The sequence below is a fragment of the Mchenga conophoros genome, linkage group LG10, assembly GCF_057382185.1.
Source record: "Mchenga conophoros isolate Kocher_MC1m ecotype Shallow Benthic linkage group LG10, M_conophoros_male_GT1.1, whole genome shotgun sequence".
NCBI classification, from domain to species: domain Eukaryota; kingdom Metazoa; phylum Chordata; class Actinopteri; order Cichliformes; family Cichlidae; genus Mchenga; species Mchenga conophoros.
Genome location: NC_140535.1, coordinates 9,197,223 through 9,211,021, shown reverse-complemented (window position 1 = coordinate 9,211,021; position 13,799 = coordinate 9,197,223). Strand labels below are relative to the sequence as shown.

Genomic DNA, 13,799 nt, shown 5'->3' with positions numbered 1-13,799 from the left:
ACCTAATATGTGTCTTCATGCACTTCTCACTATGTTCTGATGTGTTCAGGTATTTTTAAGGGGTTGGTTTGATTTTAAATGCTGCCTACTGACAAGTGAAGTCAGAGAGCAGTGTAAGCTAAATGTCTGAGCCATGCCTCTGAGACATGATTTGAACAGACACTGTTAAATTAAAACTTTATATAAGTGCCACCTGGCTGGATTACAGGAGGAAACTCACAGCTGTCAAAATGAACTTATAAGATGCAAAAGCAAATTTGATGCTTTTGGATTAAAAAAAAAAAAAAAAAAAAAATCTAAAACTCTCAAGTGATTCAAGTTGCCAGAAATATTTAGAAATACTGATGTAAAATGGTCAGACATGAGGTAGCTGCGGTGTGAATGATGTGGAAAAGTTAAGTTGTGCTGAAAATTTCACAACACGAACAAAATCCATGTCTTTATTTAGCTGCATTGTGCTCTAACGCTCTTCTCATAAAACTACTTTTTACAAGAGGCTAAAGGAGTTTACAGGAAATTCAGGACACAATGACCACAACCTTGGTGGACTGCTTTGTTTCTCCCACTACAACTGATGCCTTGTCCCCCTGAGGCTAACTCATAAGCTTGCAGCATGACTCAGGACAAATTTCAGGAAAATAGTCCTTTTTCTTTCACATTAAGTCATTTCCTGTCTTATAAAAATGTTCTTCATGCGTAAAATGCTTTTGTAAATTTGTACTTTTAGGAAGGAATTTCTCACATGCAGTGAGAAACACCTTTTATGACCTTGGCAGGCACAGAGAAGTGAGACTCGGGCTTAAAAAAAAAAAAAAAAGAGACCTGAAAGGCCTTGCGTCCACTGGGAGCTGTCAAACAGGTGACTGAGTGCTGGTCAACCAAATCCAAAGCCTGTAACGCACAAGACCCGAAGACAAACTTCAGCCTATGAGACAAGAAGAAGAAGAAGAAGAAGAAGAAGAAGGAGTCGTCAAAACAACAACAGAAGCTTTGTGCTCAGATTTAAAAGTGTATAAGAAAAGCAAAACAATTAATCACAGAAACCTGTCATTTCTTAATTAAAAATGCCAGATCGTCATGGATTTTAGGAGTTTGCTGATTTTTCTGTTGTTATATTATAGCAGTTTTCCCAAAATTTGAAAAAATGGCCACCCACAGTTTGGATGATTTTTTTTTTCCCCCCCAATATTTTATTTTAATTTTTTCAGCATAGAAAACCCCATCAACAAACAAATTCAGCTCAGGCGCTGAGATGATAGGACAAGAAATAGCACAACAATAATATGAATCAATAGGCAAAGACAAAAGAAAAAAAGAAAGAAAACATTAAAATCAGAAACTACCAGTATCCATAATGAATTAAATGTCATGAATATGTAATAAACAGGGAAGTTGCAGTGCCATGGTACATGTTTATACAACGTGAGCCTTCTCAAGGCGAGTACAAAACGGAGTCCAGGATTTTGAGAAAACATTTGCTGCAGGTGTTTGCAGGTATCGAACTTTTTCCAGTTGAATGACTGATAGCATGTCATTGAGCCAGACACTGAAGGAGGGAGGAGCAGCGGACTTCCATTCCTGTAGAATAAGTCTTTTCGCGATCATCATTCCGAGGTCGATTGGCACCCACACAGTCGCAGGGATAGTTCTGGAACGTACACAGCCAAAAACTGCAATTTCTGGATTGGGTGAGATGGAAATCCCATAAGCTTTAGAGTACCAATCAAATATTTTGAACCAAAAATTGGTCAATGAGGGGCAATGCCAGAAAGCGTGAGCCAATGTGCTCTCTGATGTTTTACATCTGTCACATATGGGGGAAGTTGAAGGATGAATTTTGTGTAGCCGAACCTTGGAATAATGTAGCCGATGGACAATTTTAAATTGTATTAATTGATGTCTGCTGTTAACAGAGCAGGAATGAATTTTTGATAGGCATTTGTCCCACATAGATTCTGATATTTCTATGCCCAATTCCTCCCTCCAAGCGTCTCTTATCCTCGTAGTCTGCACTTCAATGCTGTCAGCAAACAAATGTACAATTGTAGAAATCAAATGTTTGGAGTAAGGAGGGCTCAGGAACACCTTAAAAAGGTTATGTTCATGTGGAACATCTTGGCAATTCTTCATATTGGATTGCATAAAATGCCTGACTTGTAGGTAACGGTAAAAATGTGAATGCGGTAAATCAAATTTTTGCTTAAGCTGATTAAATGATGCAAATTTTCCATCTATATAAAGATCTTTGAATATGATTAAGCCCTTCTCCTTCCAAACATAGGATTTATCATCCCAAGGAGGCAAAAAGGCATGGTTATCACATATTGGTGCCTGCACAGAGGAGTTTGGCAGTTCAAAAAAAACCTCTAACTTGGTTTAAAATTCGCACAGATTATTTCAGAACAAACCCCAGTTTCTTAAGACTTTCTGTATGAAAGAAAGAACGGCACTAGTATGGGCAGAACTTTGTGCCATCAGAAACTAAATTTGAATAAGATCAATTCAAATTTGAATTGCTCAAATTTAATCTGAATTGCTCAACTTGAATAAAACCTTCTGAAGCTGAATTTGAATTAGCCTAATTTGAAATCCAATAAATTGATTTGAAAATGATCATCACTGAATCGAAACAGAATTTTACATTATAAAAATTAATTAATTTAATTTGAAATTGTATTCATCCTTCTTTAAATTTAGCTTTTGAATGCTTTCAGTTTCACTGCTCACCATTCAATTTCAGTTCTACAATTCAGTTTTTGGGGGCATACATCCAGGCCATTTGTGAAAGCCGCAGAGTAATCGAGCACCGTTTGTACCTGCAGACCTTCCTACAGCATCTTGAGTTGGAGCGGGACACAGATTTAAGTATTCAGAAGTCATTCGTCATGTCAGATGACCGGCAGATAAACGTTCAGGTTGGTAATAAATATATTACCTGTATAAGAAAAAGCATCATGTAAACAAATGATATCTGATAACTGTTATGCTTATTGTAGCTGTTTGCTAAAAAAAAAAAAAAAAAAAAAAAAAGCTAAATTTAGCTTAGTTTGCCCTGGGTTCAGCTTCGACAAATATGATCGACTGTTTCCAGTAGAATATGATCAGTGTTGGGTAAGTTACTTTAAATTAGTAACTTAGAAGTAACTAGTAATGTAACTATCAAAAGTAACTTGATAGTTACTCGTTACTTTCAAAGTAACTAGTTACTAGGGAAAGTAACTTTGGTTTAACTCAGAATTCTCTTGTTAATGTGTTGCTTCCATAACTGGATACCCAGCAAGATTTCCAGTCTTCTAGCTTGCTTACTTGCCACAAGTGCACTGTGCCACCTACCAATAGAAAGGAAAAGATAATGTGCATACAGTGGGGCAAAAAAGTATTTAGTCAGCCACCGATTGTGCAAGTTCCCCCACTTAAAATGATGACAGAGGTCAGTAATTTGCACCAGAGGTACACTTCAACTGTGAGAGACAGAATGTGAAAAAAAAAAAAAAAAATCCATGAATTCACATGGTAGGATTTGTAAAGAATTTATTCGTAAATTAGGGTGGAAAATAAGTATTTGGTCATCTCAAACAAGGAAAATCTCTGGCTCTCACAGACCTGTAACGTCTTCTGTAAGAAGCTTTTCTGTCCCCCACTCGTTACCTGTATGAATGGCACCTGTTTGAACTCATCATCTGTATAAAAGACACCTGTCCACAGCCTCAAACAGTCAGACTCCAAACTCCGCCATGGCCAAGACCAAAGAGCTTTCGAAGGACACCAGGAAAAGTATTGTAGACCTGCACCAGACTGGGAAGAGTGAATCTACAATAGGCAAGCAGCTTGGTGTGAAAAAATCAACTGTGGGAGCAATCATCAGAAAATGGAAGACATACAAGACCACTGATAATCTCCCTCGATCTGGGGCTCCACGCAAGATCTCATCCCGTGGGGTCAAAATGATCATGAGAACGGTGAGCAAAGATCCCAGAACCACACGGGGGGACCTGGTGAATGACCTGCAGAGAGCTGGGACCAAAGTAACAAAGGTCACCATCAGTAACACACTACAACGGCAGGGAATCAAATCCCGCAGTGCCAGACGTGTTCCGCTGCTGAAGCCAGTGCATGTCCAGGCCTGTCTGAAGTTTGCCAGAGAGCACATGGATGATACAGCAGAGGATTGGGAGAATGTCATGTGGTCAGATGAAACCAAAGTAGAACTTTTTGGTATAAACTCAACTCGTTGTGTTTGGAGGAAGAAGAATACTGAGTTGCATCCCAAGAACACCACACCTAGTGTGAAGCATGGGGGTGGAAACATCATGCTATGGGGCTGTTTTTCTGCCAAAGGGACAGGACGACTGATCCGTGTTAAGGACAGAATGAATGGGGCCATGTATCGTGAGATTTTGAGCCAAAACCTCCTTCCATCAGTGAGAACTTTGAAGATGAAACGAGGCTGGGTCTTCCAACATGACAATGATCCAAAACACACCGCCCGGGCAACAAAGGAGTGGCTCCGTAAGAAGCATTTGAAAGTCCTGGAGTGGCCTAGCCAGTCTCCAGACCTCAACCCCATAGAAAATCTGTGGCGGGAGTTGAAAGTCTGTGTTGCTCGGCGACAGCCCCAAAACATCACTGCTCTCGAGAAGATCTGCATGGAGGAATGGGCCAAAATACCAGCTACTGTGTGTGCAAACCTGGTAAAGACCTATAGTAAACGTTTGACCTCTGTTATTGCCAACAAAGGTTATGTTACAAAGTATTGAGTTGTATTTTTGTTATTGACCAAATACTTATTTTCCACCCTGATTTACGAATAAATTCTTTACAAATCCTACCATGTGAATTCATGGATTTTTTTTTTCCACATTCTGTCTCTCACAGTTGAAGTGTACCTCTGGTGCAAATTACTGACCTCTGTCATCATTTTAAGTGGGGGAACTTGCACAATCGGTGGCTGACTAAATACTTTTTTGCCCCACTGTATTTCCACGAGAGAAATCCCATGCCTGGACCGTCGTTGACCGCCGCCATGATTTTAGCCTACGTCACAAAATCATGTGCGCTTTTTACATCCAACAGGAAAACTGCAGTTGTGGTGCTTTTGATTGTACTCAGAACTCGGAAATTCTGCCTTCTGAATAGGAAGATGTAGGTAACACCAGACTGCAGATGAGCTGCATACAGGGCTGGACTGGGACAAAAAAAAATCGTCCCGGGCATTTTGACTAGAGACCGGCCCACTATTATAGGAAAAATCATAAAGCCTTTGAATGAAAATAAACACTGTTGTGACAGTGATGTACACTGTCTTGATGGTATATATGTATCAATCTATCAATCGTTTGTTGTAAGACTCAGATAATAATTTTTCTTTTTTTTTTTTTAAATAAAAGCTAGACATTTTAAATGAGAATAAGAAAGTATTTCCTTGTGCCCTACCTGGCCCCCTGGCAACACTTTGCTAGACCCGCCCCTGCACAGTTACCAGCTGTCAGCTACTTAGAAAAGGATCCTGGTTTTATTTGTCTCTCAGAAACAGTTCATAACTTCCCTTCAACTCATTCATGTCACCTAAAAGGTAAACCTGTTTCTCCATCACCTGTTCAGCTCTGATGATTCAGTAAGGACATCTCCTGGTTTCATCTTCATGTTTCCCTCTCACCAGATAACCAAACCATATCATGACCAGCAGCTTTTACAGCTGTGGCTCCAGCAAACATCAGCTGATACTAGAAATTAATATTAAATAAATTCTAACAACAGCTGATCAAGCTTAAACGTGCAGCTGTTGTTTAACGCGAGCTCCGCTGGTTTCTTCTTTCTGGCGCGAAGTGGGCGATAAACAAACAAGAGAGAAAAGCCGATCACCTGATCATTGATCAGTTTCATGATTGAAGTAGAAACGGGAGAGGGAGGGGAGAGAATAAGAGAAGAAGAGGCAGCTGACAGCGTAAAGACAGAATAACTTCAGCTTTGTGTCTTTTTCATTGTAGCTGAAGTCCGGGACAAACTGTCTTCCTTTTCACCTCAATATGAAACGCATAATATTTTCTCTGAATACCAGACTATTCTGGGTTTTTTTAAATGGGACAGTTGGCAACTCTAATAATTAACCTTATGAACAAAATAAAGTTTAACATCAGTAACATAGCACCCACCCAGCTGTATAGAAACCCCGTCATGCTAGCTAGTACGCAGTACAAAAAAGTCAGCATAACGAAAATAAACTCCACCTAAACTTGGTTTATATCTGACCCAGAAAGACTGCAGGTCATAACTTCTTACCTGAAGTTCAGTTCTCCTGACACTCGGACCGGTGGCCGGTCCTTAGTTACTTATTAAAAAACACAATTTACAACCTGAATAGGTGATAAAGCGATAGATCTTTCAGCCCAATTCTACTTTTTCTGCATAATCCATCATACAAAATGTAATCAAATGGAAAAGTCTCTTTTTAAAACTTGTTTTATCCATTTTAATCTTTTAACTTTATGCATCAGGCAAAAATTTAATTATATGCAACATTCTCTGACTGGAAGAAATTAGTTTAACATTTAAACCTATTTTCTGCACATTCCAGCACATAAAATAAAATATTTTTTGTGTTTACACTCAGTCTTTCAAATAGATGCAAGTAAAACACAGCAGAAAATAAATAAAATCAAAGACTAGCGGTCCTGTTGCTCTATTTTCACCTGTAAAGCAGGAGTGGGGTAGGCGGAGGTTTACCCTGGTGCAGGTGTGCTGCAGCGGTCAGTGGAAGAATCCGCGAGTTTCTGTGAATTTCCCATTACGTCGTTGCGCAGTTTTCTTCCCACGCACAACGGACGCTAATGTTTTTGTCACTTTTTATGGAATCAAACTCAAAGTAAGGTCAGTACTAGAGCAGGGCGATATGGCCAAAAATATTTATCACGATATATATTTGAAAATTTGCGATAACGATATAACCGACGATATAATTGATGCGAGACAAAATACAACTCCACAACATTACTAGCGCAAAAAGACAACCTTCCATTTATTTTCACTTAAACAAGAAGCTGGTTTTTATGTACATTAAAGCTTTATAAAAATGTAACAGTGCAAATGCAAATTCCTTGCTGAAAGTTTAACCAAAAGGCATTTCCAGTAGAAATGGGCTGACATATCCTGAGCATAACCATGTATAATATCCACTGAAGTTAAAAAGAGGTGCTTTGCAACATTAAACTGCAGTGTGCAGTACGTATTTTTCGGACCGTAAGGTGCACAGGATTATAAGGCACATTAAGCGAAACAAAGCAGTCAGATAAATCAAACTTTATTAAACTCATTCTTCTTGCTTCCTCCACTTCTGTACCATTGATTCATTAATGTTGAATTCTCTGGCAGCTGCTCTATTCCCATGTTGTTGCAGTATATTAATGACTAACCTCGTATTGTGGATGGATTATCTCAGTTGTTCTCCTGACTGAAGTTTGGTCCGTTTACAGTATCCTGCCATGCGATTGCATTTGTCTCTAACCATGAAGAACCTTCACGTTAACTTTTATAAGTGGAAAAGTGTTAGTGTTCGTCCTCCAGCTTCACTGTTTATGTTATGCTAACATAGCTGTGTCGCTAGCGATCACGTAGCACATCATTATATACCAGCTAGCCCAACTTCAGTAACCCTACAAACGTCACTGCTGTTTAGTTTCCTGTCTTCATTTATGTTGGAAGTGATAGCAGAGCTGTACGTTTGATTTTTTTCAGAAATCTCTCCGTCAGAACATGCTATATCATGCTTAGGTAACTAGCGAAACTAGCGAGCTAACTTCCGCTAGCTTCCTGCTAACTTCTAACTCCGTTAAATGTAATAACTTTTGTTTTCATGGATGCCTGGAAGTTAAACTTTATAGTTACACCTGGTAAAGCAGCAATGCTGATCGTTTTATTAAAGATGAAAGAATTTAGACAGTTTTTAACTCTAAGTGATGCTGCAGTGTTGTTTGACCTGAAGCATACGGAGTTTAGGACCCAGATTACTCCCAGATTTAAGAGCATCTTAGTCCGACAAATATGACAATAACAACGGCCGCTTGCATGTTCTGCAAAAAAAATGTGCTTTGTTGGATATCTGACGGACAAACACCAAACCAGTTCCACATCACTGAAGTTGCACCATTTTTACAAACCAATTCTGGTTCATCTGTTTCACTCAACAATCGGCCATGTGCGTATGAAAACAAAGGCACTGCGCATGCGCGTTTTACTCCCATTCTATCGCGATATTTCATTTTCCTATCGTTGCCTAACATTATACCGGTATTACCGTGAACGGTATAATATGGCCCAGCCCTAGTCAGTACTTCCACGCTTTAAACGCTGCACGCTCATCCTCTCTCCTGCACTCGATATATGATCCATTGTTGATCTGCACACAGCTGTTGTCACGAACGTCGCACTCGCTTACGTCATTGTCATGAGACATTCTCGCAAAAAAAATAAAAATAAATAAATAAAATTAAATAAAATTAAAAAAAAAATCACGGTTTTAGTAACGCAGTATTCCTACGGGAAAGTAACGGTAATCTAATTACCGTTTTTGCAATAGTAATCCCTTACTTTACTCGTTACTTGAAAAAAGTAATCAGATTACAGTAACGCGTTACAAGTAACACGTTACTGCCCATCTCTGGTCCCAACACTGAATTTGATATACAACTATCACTGAAACAGCAAACTTTGTGGGGGGAAAAACCTCAACACTTCTCATTCTCTAAATGTTTGGCCACAGCTGTATATTACACTATAAGTGCTTGTTCACTCTTGTCAGTAATTACATTTCTAAGTTCTCTTTGTGCAGTTACAGGTAAACAATATCCAATATTTTATCTAAATGACTGCTTTGTCTTTGAAAAGGTGATGGTCCAGTTCTACTCTAAGTACTTCCTTACGGTGGCTCACAGGACAAGAACTCAAGTTGAGCAATTCAGAATCAATCTGAGCAATTCAAATTCAACTTATTCAAATTCAGTTTTTGATAGCACAGAGTTCTGCCCATACAATAGCCCATGTTCAAAAAAAAAGAAAAAAAACCCAAACAAACCTCAAAAACATTTAAATAAAAAACCACAATGGTGGAGAGGGAGACGAAGAGTAACTGGCTTCTTTTTTCCCCCACTCTAACCGTGTTCACAGGCCGTTCCAGTGTTCATCTGTCTTATACACTCGATCAAACAACAAATATAAAGTTATACAAGTTAGAAATCAAAGTGTGTCTTCCAGCGAACATTAAAAAAATAAAAATGGAATTTAGCGCATCTCAAATAAATAAATAAATAAATGAATAAATAATTCAAAAAGTAGCTATATTAATACTGAAAAAAAAGTAATGCTTGTGAGAAACAAAAGGTTATAAAGACGAGAGGCACACTGCATATCTACACAAACCACACACTCATCTGTGGTGGAGCATCTTGAACCCCCCCCCTTTTTTTTTTCTCTTTATATACACATCATTTTCGTCGCTGCATGTCTCCTCAGGTTAGTGCAGATAGTTACTTTAACACAACACTCTATGTGTCTAATTAGAGCACATGTTAAATGGTTTCAAACCAGACTTCTATTGGTTTAAAGGTCTATCCTATGAAAAAGGTCATTCAATCATGTTAGATAATCACGCTGAAGTTCAGTGCAATAAGAACAACATCCCTTTATCCATTACATCCCCATCACTCAGTTTGTTTTTATTAAAATTCTGACTGGAATCATTAATGTGGACAACCTAATTGTGCTGCTATATGATAAATATGCTTCTACAAAGCCTGGGAGATTTAAAAAAGAAAAAGACAAAAAAAAAGACAAAAAACAAAAGTCTACTAGTGAATTGCCAGAGTGTGATGAGCCCCTAAACCAGAGGCTTCCTGTGTGATAAACAGGATGTGGTGACAGGGAGCACTCCTGTACTCTCAACATTTTGAGCCACTTTGCCAGGAAATCTCACAGAACACAATCGCAGTCCTATCGGTGTCTGTGTCACATGGGGAAACCCAGACTGCACGCATGCATAGTTGGTCATTGTCAGTGTGGTTTATCCACATCACACCCACTCAGAACCAAATTTTTTCTTACTAAGAACATAACTCAGACAGGAGTGGATTACTACTTTTATTGACTGTTTGTGGAGGTTCTCAGTCATCCAGGTCATCGTAGTCTAAGGAGGTTGGAAAGAAAAGCGTCTGGCTCACAGTGGACGTAAATGGCTTCTTTCACTCCTCTTTCAAACCATCTGTCCTCTCTGTCCAAAATGTGAACGTTGGCATCCTCGAAAGAGTGTCCTTTGTCCTTTAGATGCAGATGAACTGCTGAGTCTTGTCCTGTGGAGCTGGCTCTTCTATGTTGTGCCATGCGCTTGTGAAGTGGCTGTTTGGTCTCTCCGATGTAGAGGTCTGGACATTCCTCGCTGCACTGTACAGCATACACCACATTGTTAAGTTTGTGTTTAGGAGTTCTGTCTTTTGGGTGAACCAGTTTCTGTCTAAGTGTGTTGCTGGGTCTGAAGTACACCGGGATGTCGTGCTTGGAGAAGAGCCTCCTGAGTTTCTCTGATACACCGGCTACATAGGAGATGAAAATGTTGTTGCATCTGTCTTTCTTATCCTCCCTCGCTGGTGTCTGATCTTCTTTTCTGTGCATCTTTGCTGACTTTATAAACGCCCAATTAGGATAACCGTATGTTTTAAGTGCTTCCTTTATGTGTGTGTGTTCCTTCTTTTTCCCTTCTGGCTTAGAGGGAATATTATCTGCCCGGTGGTGTAGGGTCCTAATTACCCCAAGTTTGTGTTCCAGAGGGTGATGGGAGTCAAAGAGGAGGTACTGCGCAGTCCAGGAAAGGCAAACAGTTGTCCTTTACGCTGTGCACACTGAAGAGAATGACAACCTCAACATTCAAGTTTACCGGAAGCCCACACACGGACCAGTACCTCCTCTTTGACTCCAAGATGAAATCCAAGATGCCCTCAGTATTTGATAGGTGGATGAAAGAAATCAGAAGTACAGTACAAGCGTAGTGTGTAGTCATCAGAAGTTTAGTACAACTAAAGAAAATCAAATACATGCATGGAAAGACCGTTTGTGTGTGTTTGAGTGATTTTTCTTTTCTGGTGTACTTTTATACTAGTTGAACATTTTGATAATCAGATAATCAAAGAAAGAAAGAAAATAATACTTACGCAATCAGCAGGTCATTGGGAACTGCAAGAAGAAGAAAAAGTGAAGGTGTAAACAATTTATCAGCTGCTGCAGGGCTTGTAAGATAACACTTGGCTATTGTGTTGATGTTGAGGTAAAGATGAACTATGTAGGCAAACAGAACGTTTACTTTGTGTTTACACTTTTTTAACTTGCCTCCTTCTTCATTAGCCAGTGGAAAACTCTTCCCAGCAATTGAATGTGTGGAAGTCATTAAACTGCAAAAATACCTCATTATGCTTTATTATAGAGCTGGACGATAGAACGATAACGATATGTATCGCGATATAACTTTTACTCGATAGAGAAATTAAGCTATCGCGATAGACCTCGCCGCTCTTGTCCTCAAAAAAAAAAAAAAAAAAAAAAAAAAAAGGTCAGCCAATCCAAATTAAGTAGCACAGAGCCGAACCAATCGCAGCCACAGCGTCACGTCGCGTGACTTGTTACGTACAGCACAAGTGCCAAGCTGCACGTGTGTTTGTTTGGGAAGCAGCCAGCGGGTAATGGAGGAAATGAGTGTGCCGACTAGAAAAATCAACCGAGCGTGACCGAAGAGAAAACAGATGACGGTTCCAATGCCGGAGAGATTGTCAAACGGAAGAGCCATAGAAGTTCCGTAGTGTGAAGGTATTTCGGCTATTTCAAGTCTGACAAAAATAGAGTAGCGTGCACTGTAAATTGTGCCGAAAGCAAGTCTGGAAATACAATAAACTGGTGCATGCGTCACACTGCGCCACGTTATTGTTTCGGTGAAATGAATTTCTACAATACTGTTACTGTTAATTCTACTCTCTGCAGTGTTTAAATGCTTACATATACACACAGTTACTGTCTGTCCACACATACGACTCGGTTCTGCTTCTATGCCCCAGCTTTGTTTACTTTTTCCCACCGAGGCTTCTAGACTTCTGATTGGCCAACATTTAGGCACGGTTAGGAATCTAGCGCCACCTGCTGCTTTGGCATGTTCATAGCAGCGTTTTCCTTCATTTCTGCCTTTATGTGTGGACGGGATTATTTTTTAAAACGAAAATGGAAAATCTCCGTTTTCAAAAATACCCGTGTACGTGTGGACGTAGCCTCAGTCTCTGACTGGAAGCGCTAATTCGTCATTCGGCTTTTGTCAGACTAAAGTAACTGTTAAAACTGTTTGAAAAGCTAAGCTATACAACAAGGAGAGATTGAGAATTTCCTTTTAGTTCTCAGTTTATTTGATATTGACAAAAGTTAGTCAGTTTTGTCTGTTCTTCTGTAAAACAAACTAAGATTTATTTTTAGAATTAATATTTTGTTTCTAAGTGGAATTGAACATTTAATCTGTTTCGTTTGTCCTATTTTGAAACTTAAACGCTTTAGCGGCTGCCTTTTGTGTAGTTTGCAATATTTGCCTTTATTTATCTGAAAAAGTCTCATGTTCCTTAAGTACATCTACCCTGTTGAACTTATTATGGGAAATAAATATTTAAATAAAAACAAGCTGCTGATTATTTCACATTTTACTTGTGAGCAACGGCACATTTAAATCTTACAAATATAGTTATTTGGCTTATATCGTGATAGATATCGTTATCGCCTGAAATGAAAAAAACATATCGTGATATGAAAAAATCTCATATCGCCCAGCTCTACTTTATTATAATCACTGTTTTACAGTTCATTTTATCTGTCAGACTATTTGTTATGATGGTGAAAAAAAAAAATTCAGGCGCACTCCACCACCATACTTTTGTATTCTATCACATATTTCTAAACTGGGATAGCTCTGGCACTTGAAGTCCAATAAAAACTTTAGCACACCCTCACTGCTTCCACAGGAATTAAGAAGCAGTCAGGTTTTGCTAATCAAATGCATGTAAATAACTGATGATCAGCAAGAGTGAAGACCACTTCTCACTCCAACACTCCAACTTGCTAGTATGGCGCATTAAGGTATGTGTTAACACCCCAGGAGTGGACGACCCAGAAAATTCCCTCTGAAGTCAAAACATACAAAGCTCAAAAAACCTAAAAACTCTAAGAATTACCGCTCAGACTCTCCTTTGTTAAATGTTGAGCTCATTAAAGTTATTGTAGAAATCTGAAACAAAGTGAGGTGCACATAACCAGGCTGTTGTTACCTTTGCAAAGGGGTACAGGCAAACAGTACTGATAGCCTGACAGCAGTCTGCATGCTTTTTTATAAAAATCGACTCTAAGCATTGAATATGTTATTTTGAGTTTATTCCCAGAGTGGCCTCTTCATTTCAGGTTAGTTTTTACAGTTTGAAAATGTTCAGATTTAGTCTTTTTTACTATTATTGCATGGAGAGCAATCATTTTTAGGATCTTAGGAGAAATCAGAATAGGTATTAAAATAAAAAAACAACTTTACTGAAAGCAGCTGTTTTTCACATCTAGTTTGACTTTTTAGTTTCATTTTATTTAACTATAAAACCTTGATCTGTGTTTGGGGTGTTTATTTCCCATCCGCCTTGAAAAGTAGGTCATTTACAGTGGCTTGCAAAAGTATTCGGCCCCCTTGAACTTTCCACATTTTGTCACAAACATGAATCAATTTTATTGGAATTCCACGTGGAAGACCAATA

At 38.9% G+C, this 13,799-nt stretch overlaps 1 protein-coding gene across 1 annotated transcript in view; it reads right to left on the bottom strand.

Moving 5' to 3' along the window:
- Positions 1-13,799, bottom strand: part of zswim7 (zinc finger, SWIM-type containing 7) — a 35,674-nt gene that overhangs the window by 10,411 nt on the left and 11,464 nt on the right. The window contains exons 2-3 of the mRNA XM_085288427.1: positions 11,193-11,214; positions 823-925 (exon numbers count right to left, since the gene is read on the bottom strand). Of these exons, the coding sequence (XP_085144553.1) occupies positions 823-925; positions 11,193-11,214 (125 nt within the window). The remainder of the gene's footprint in view (positions 1-822; positions 926-11,192; positions 11,215-13,799) is intronic.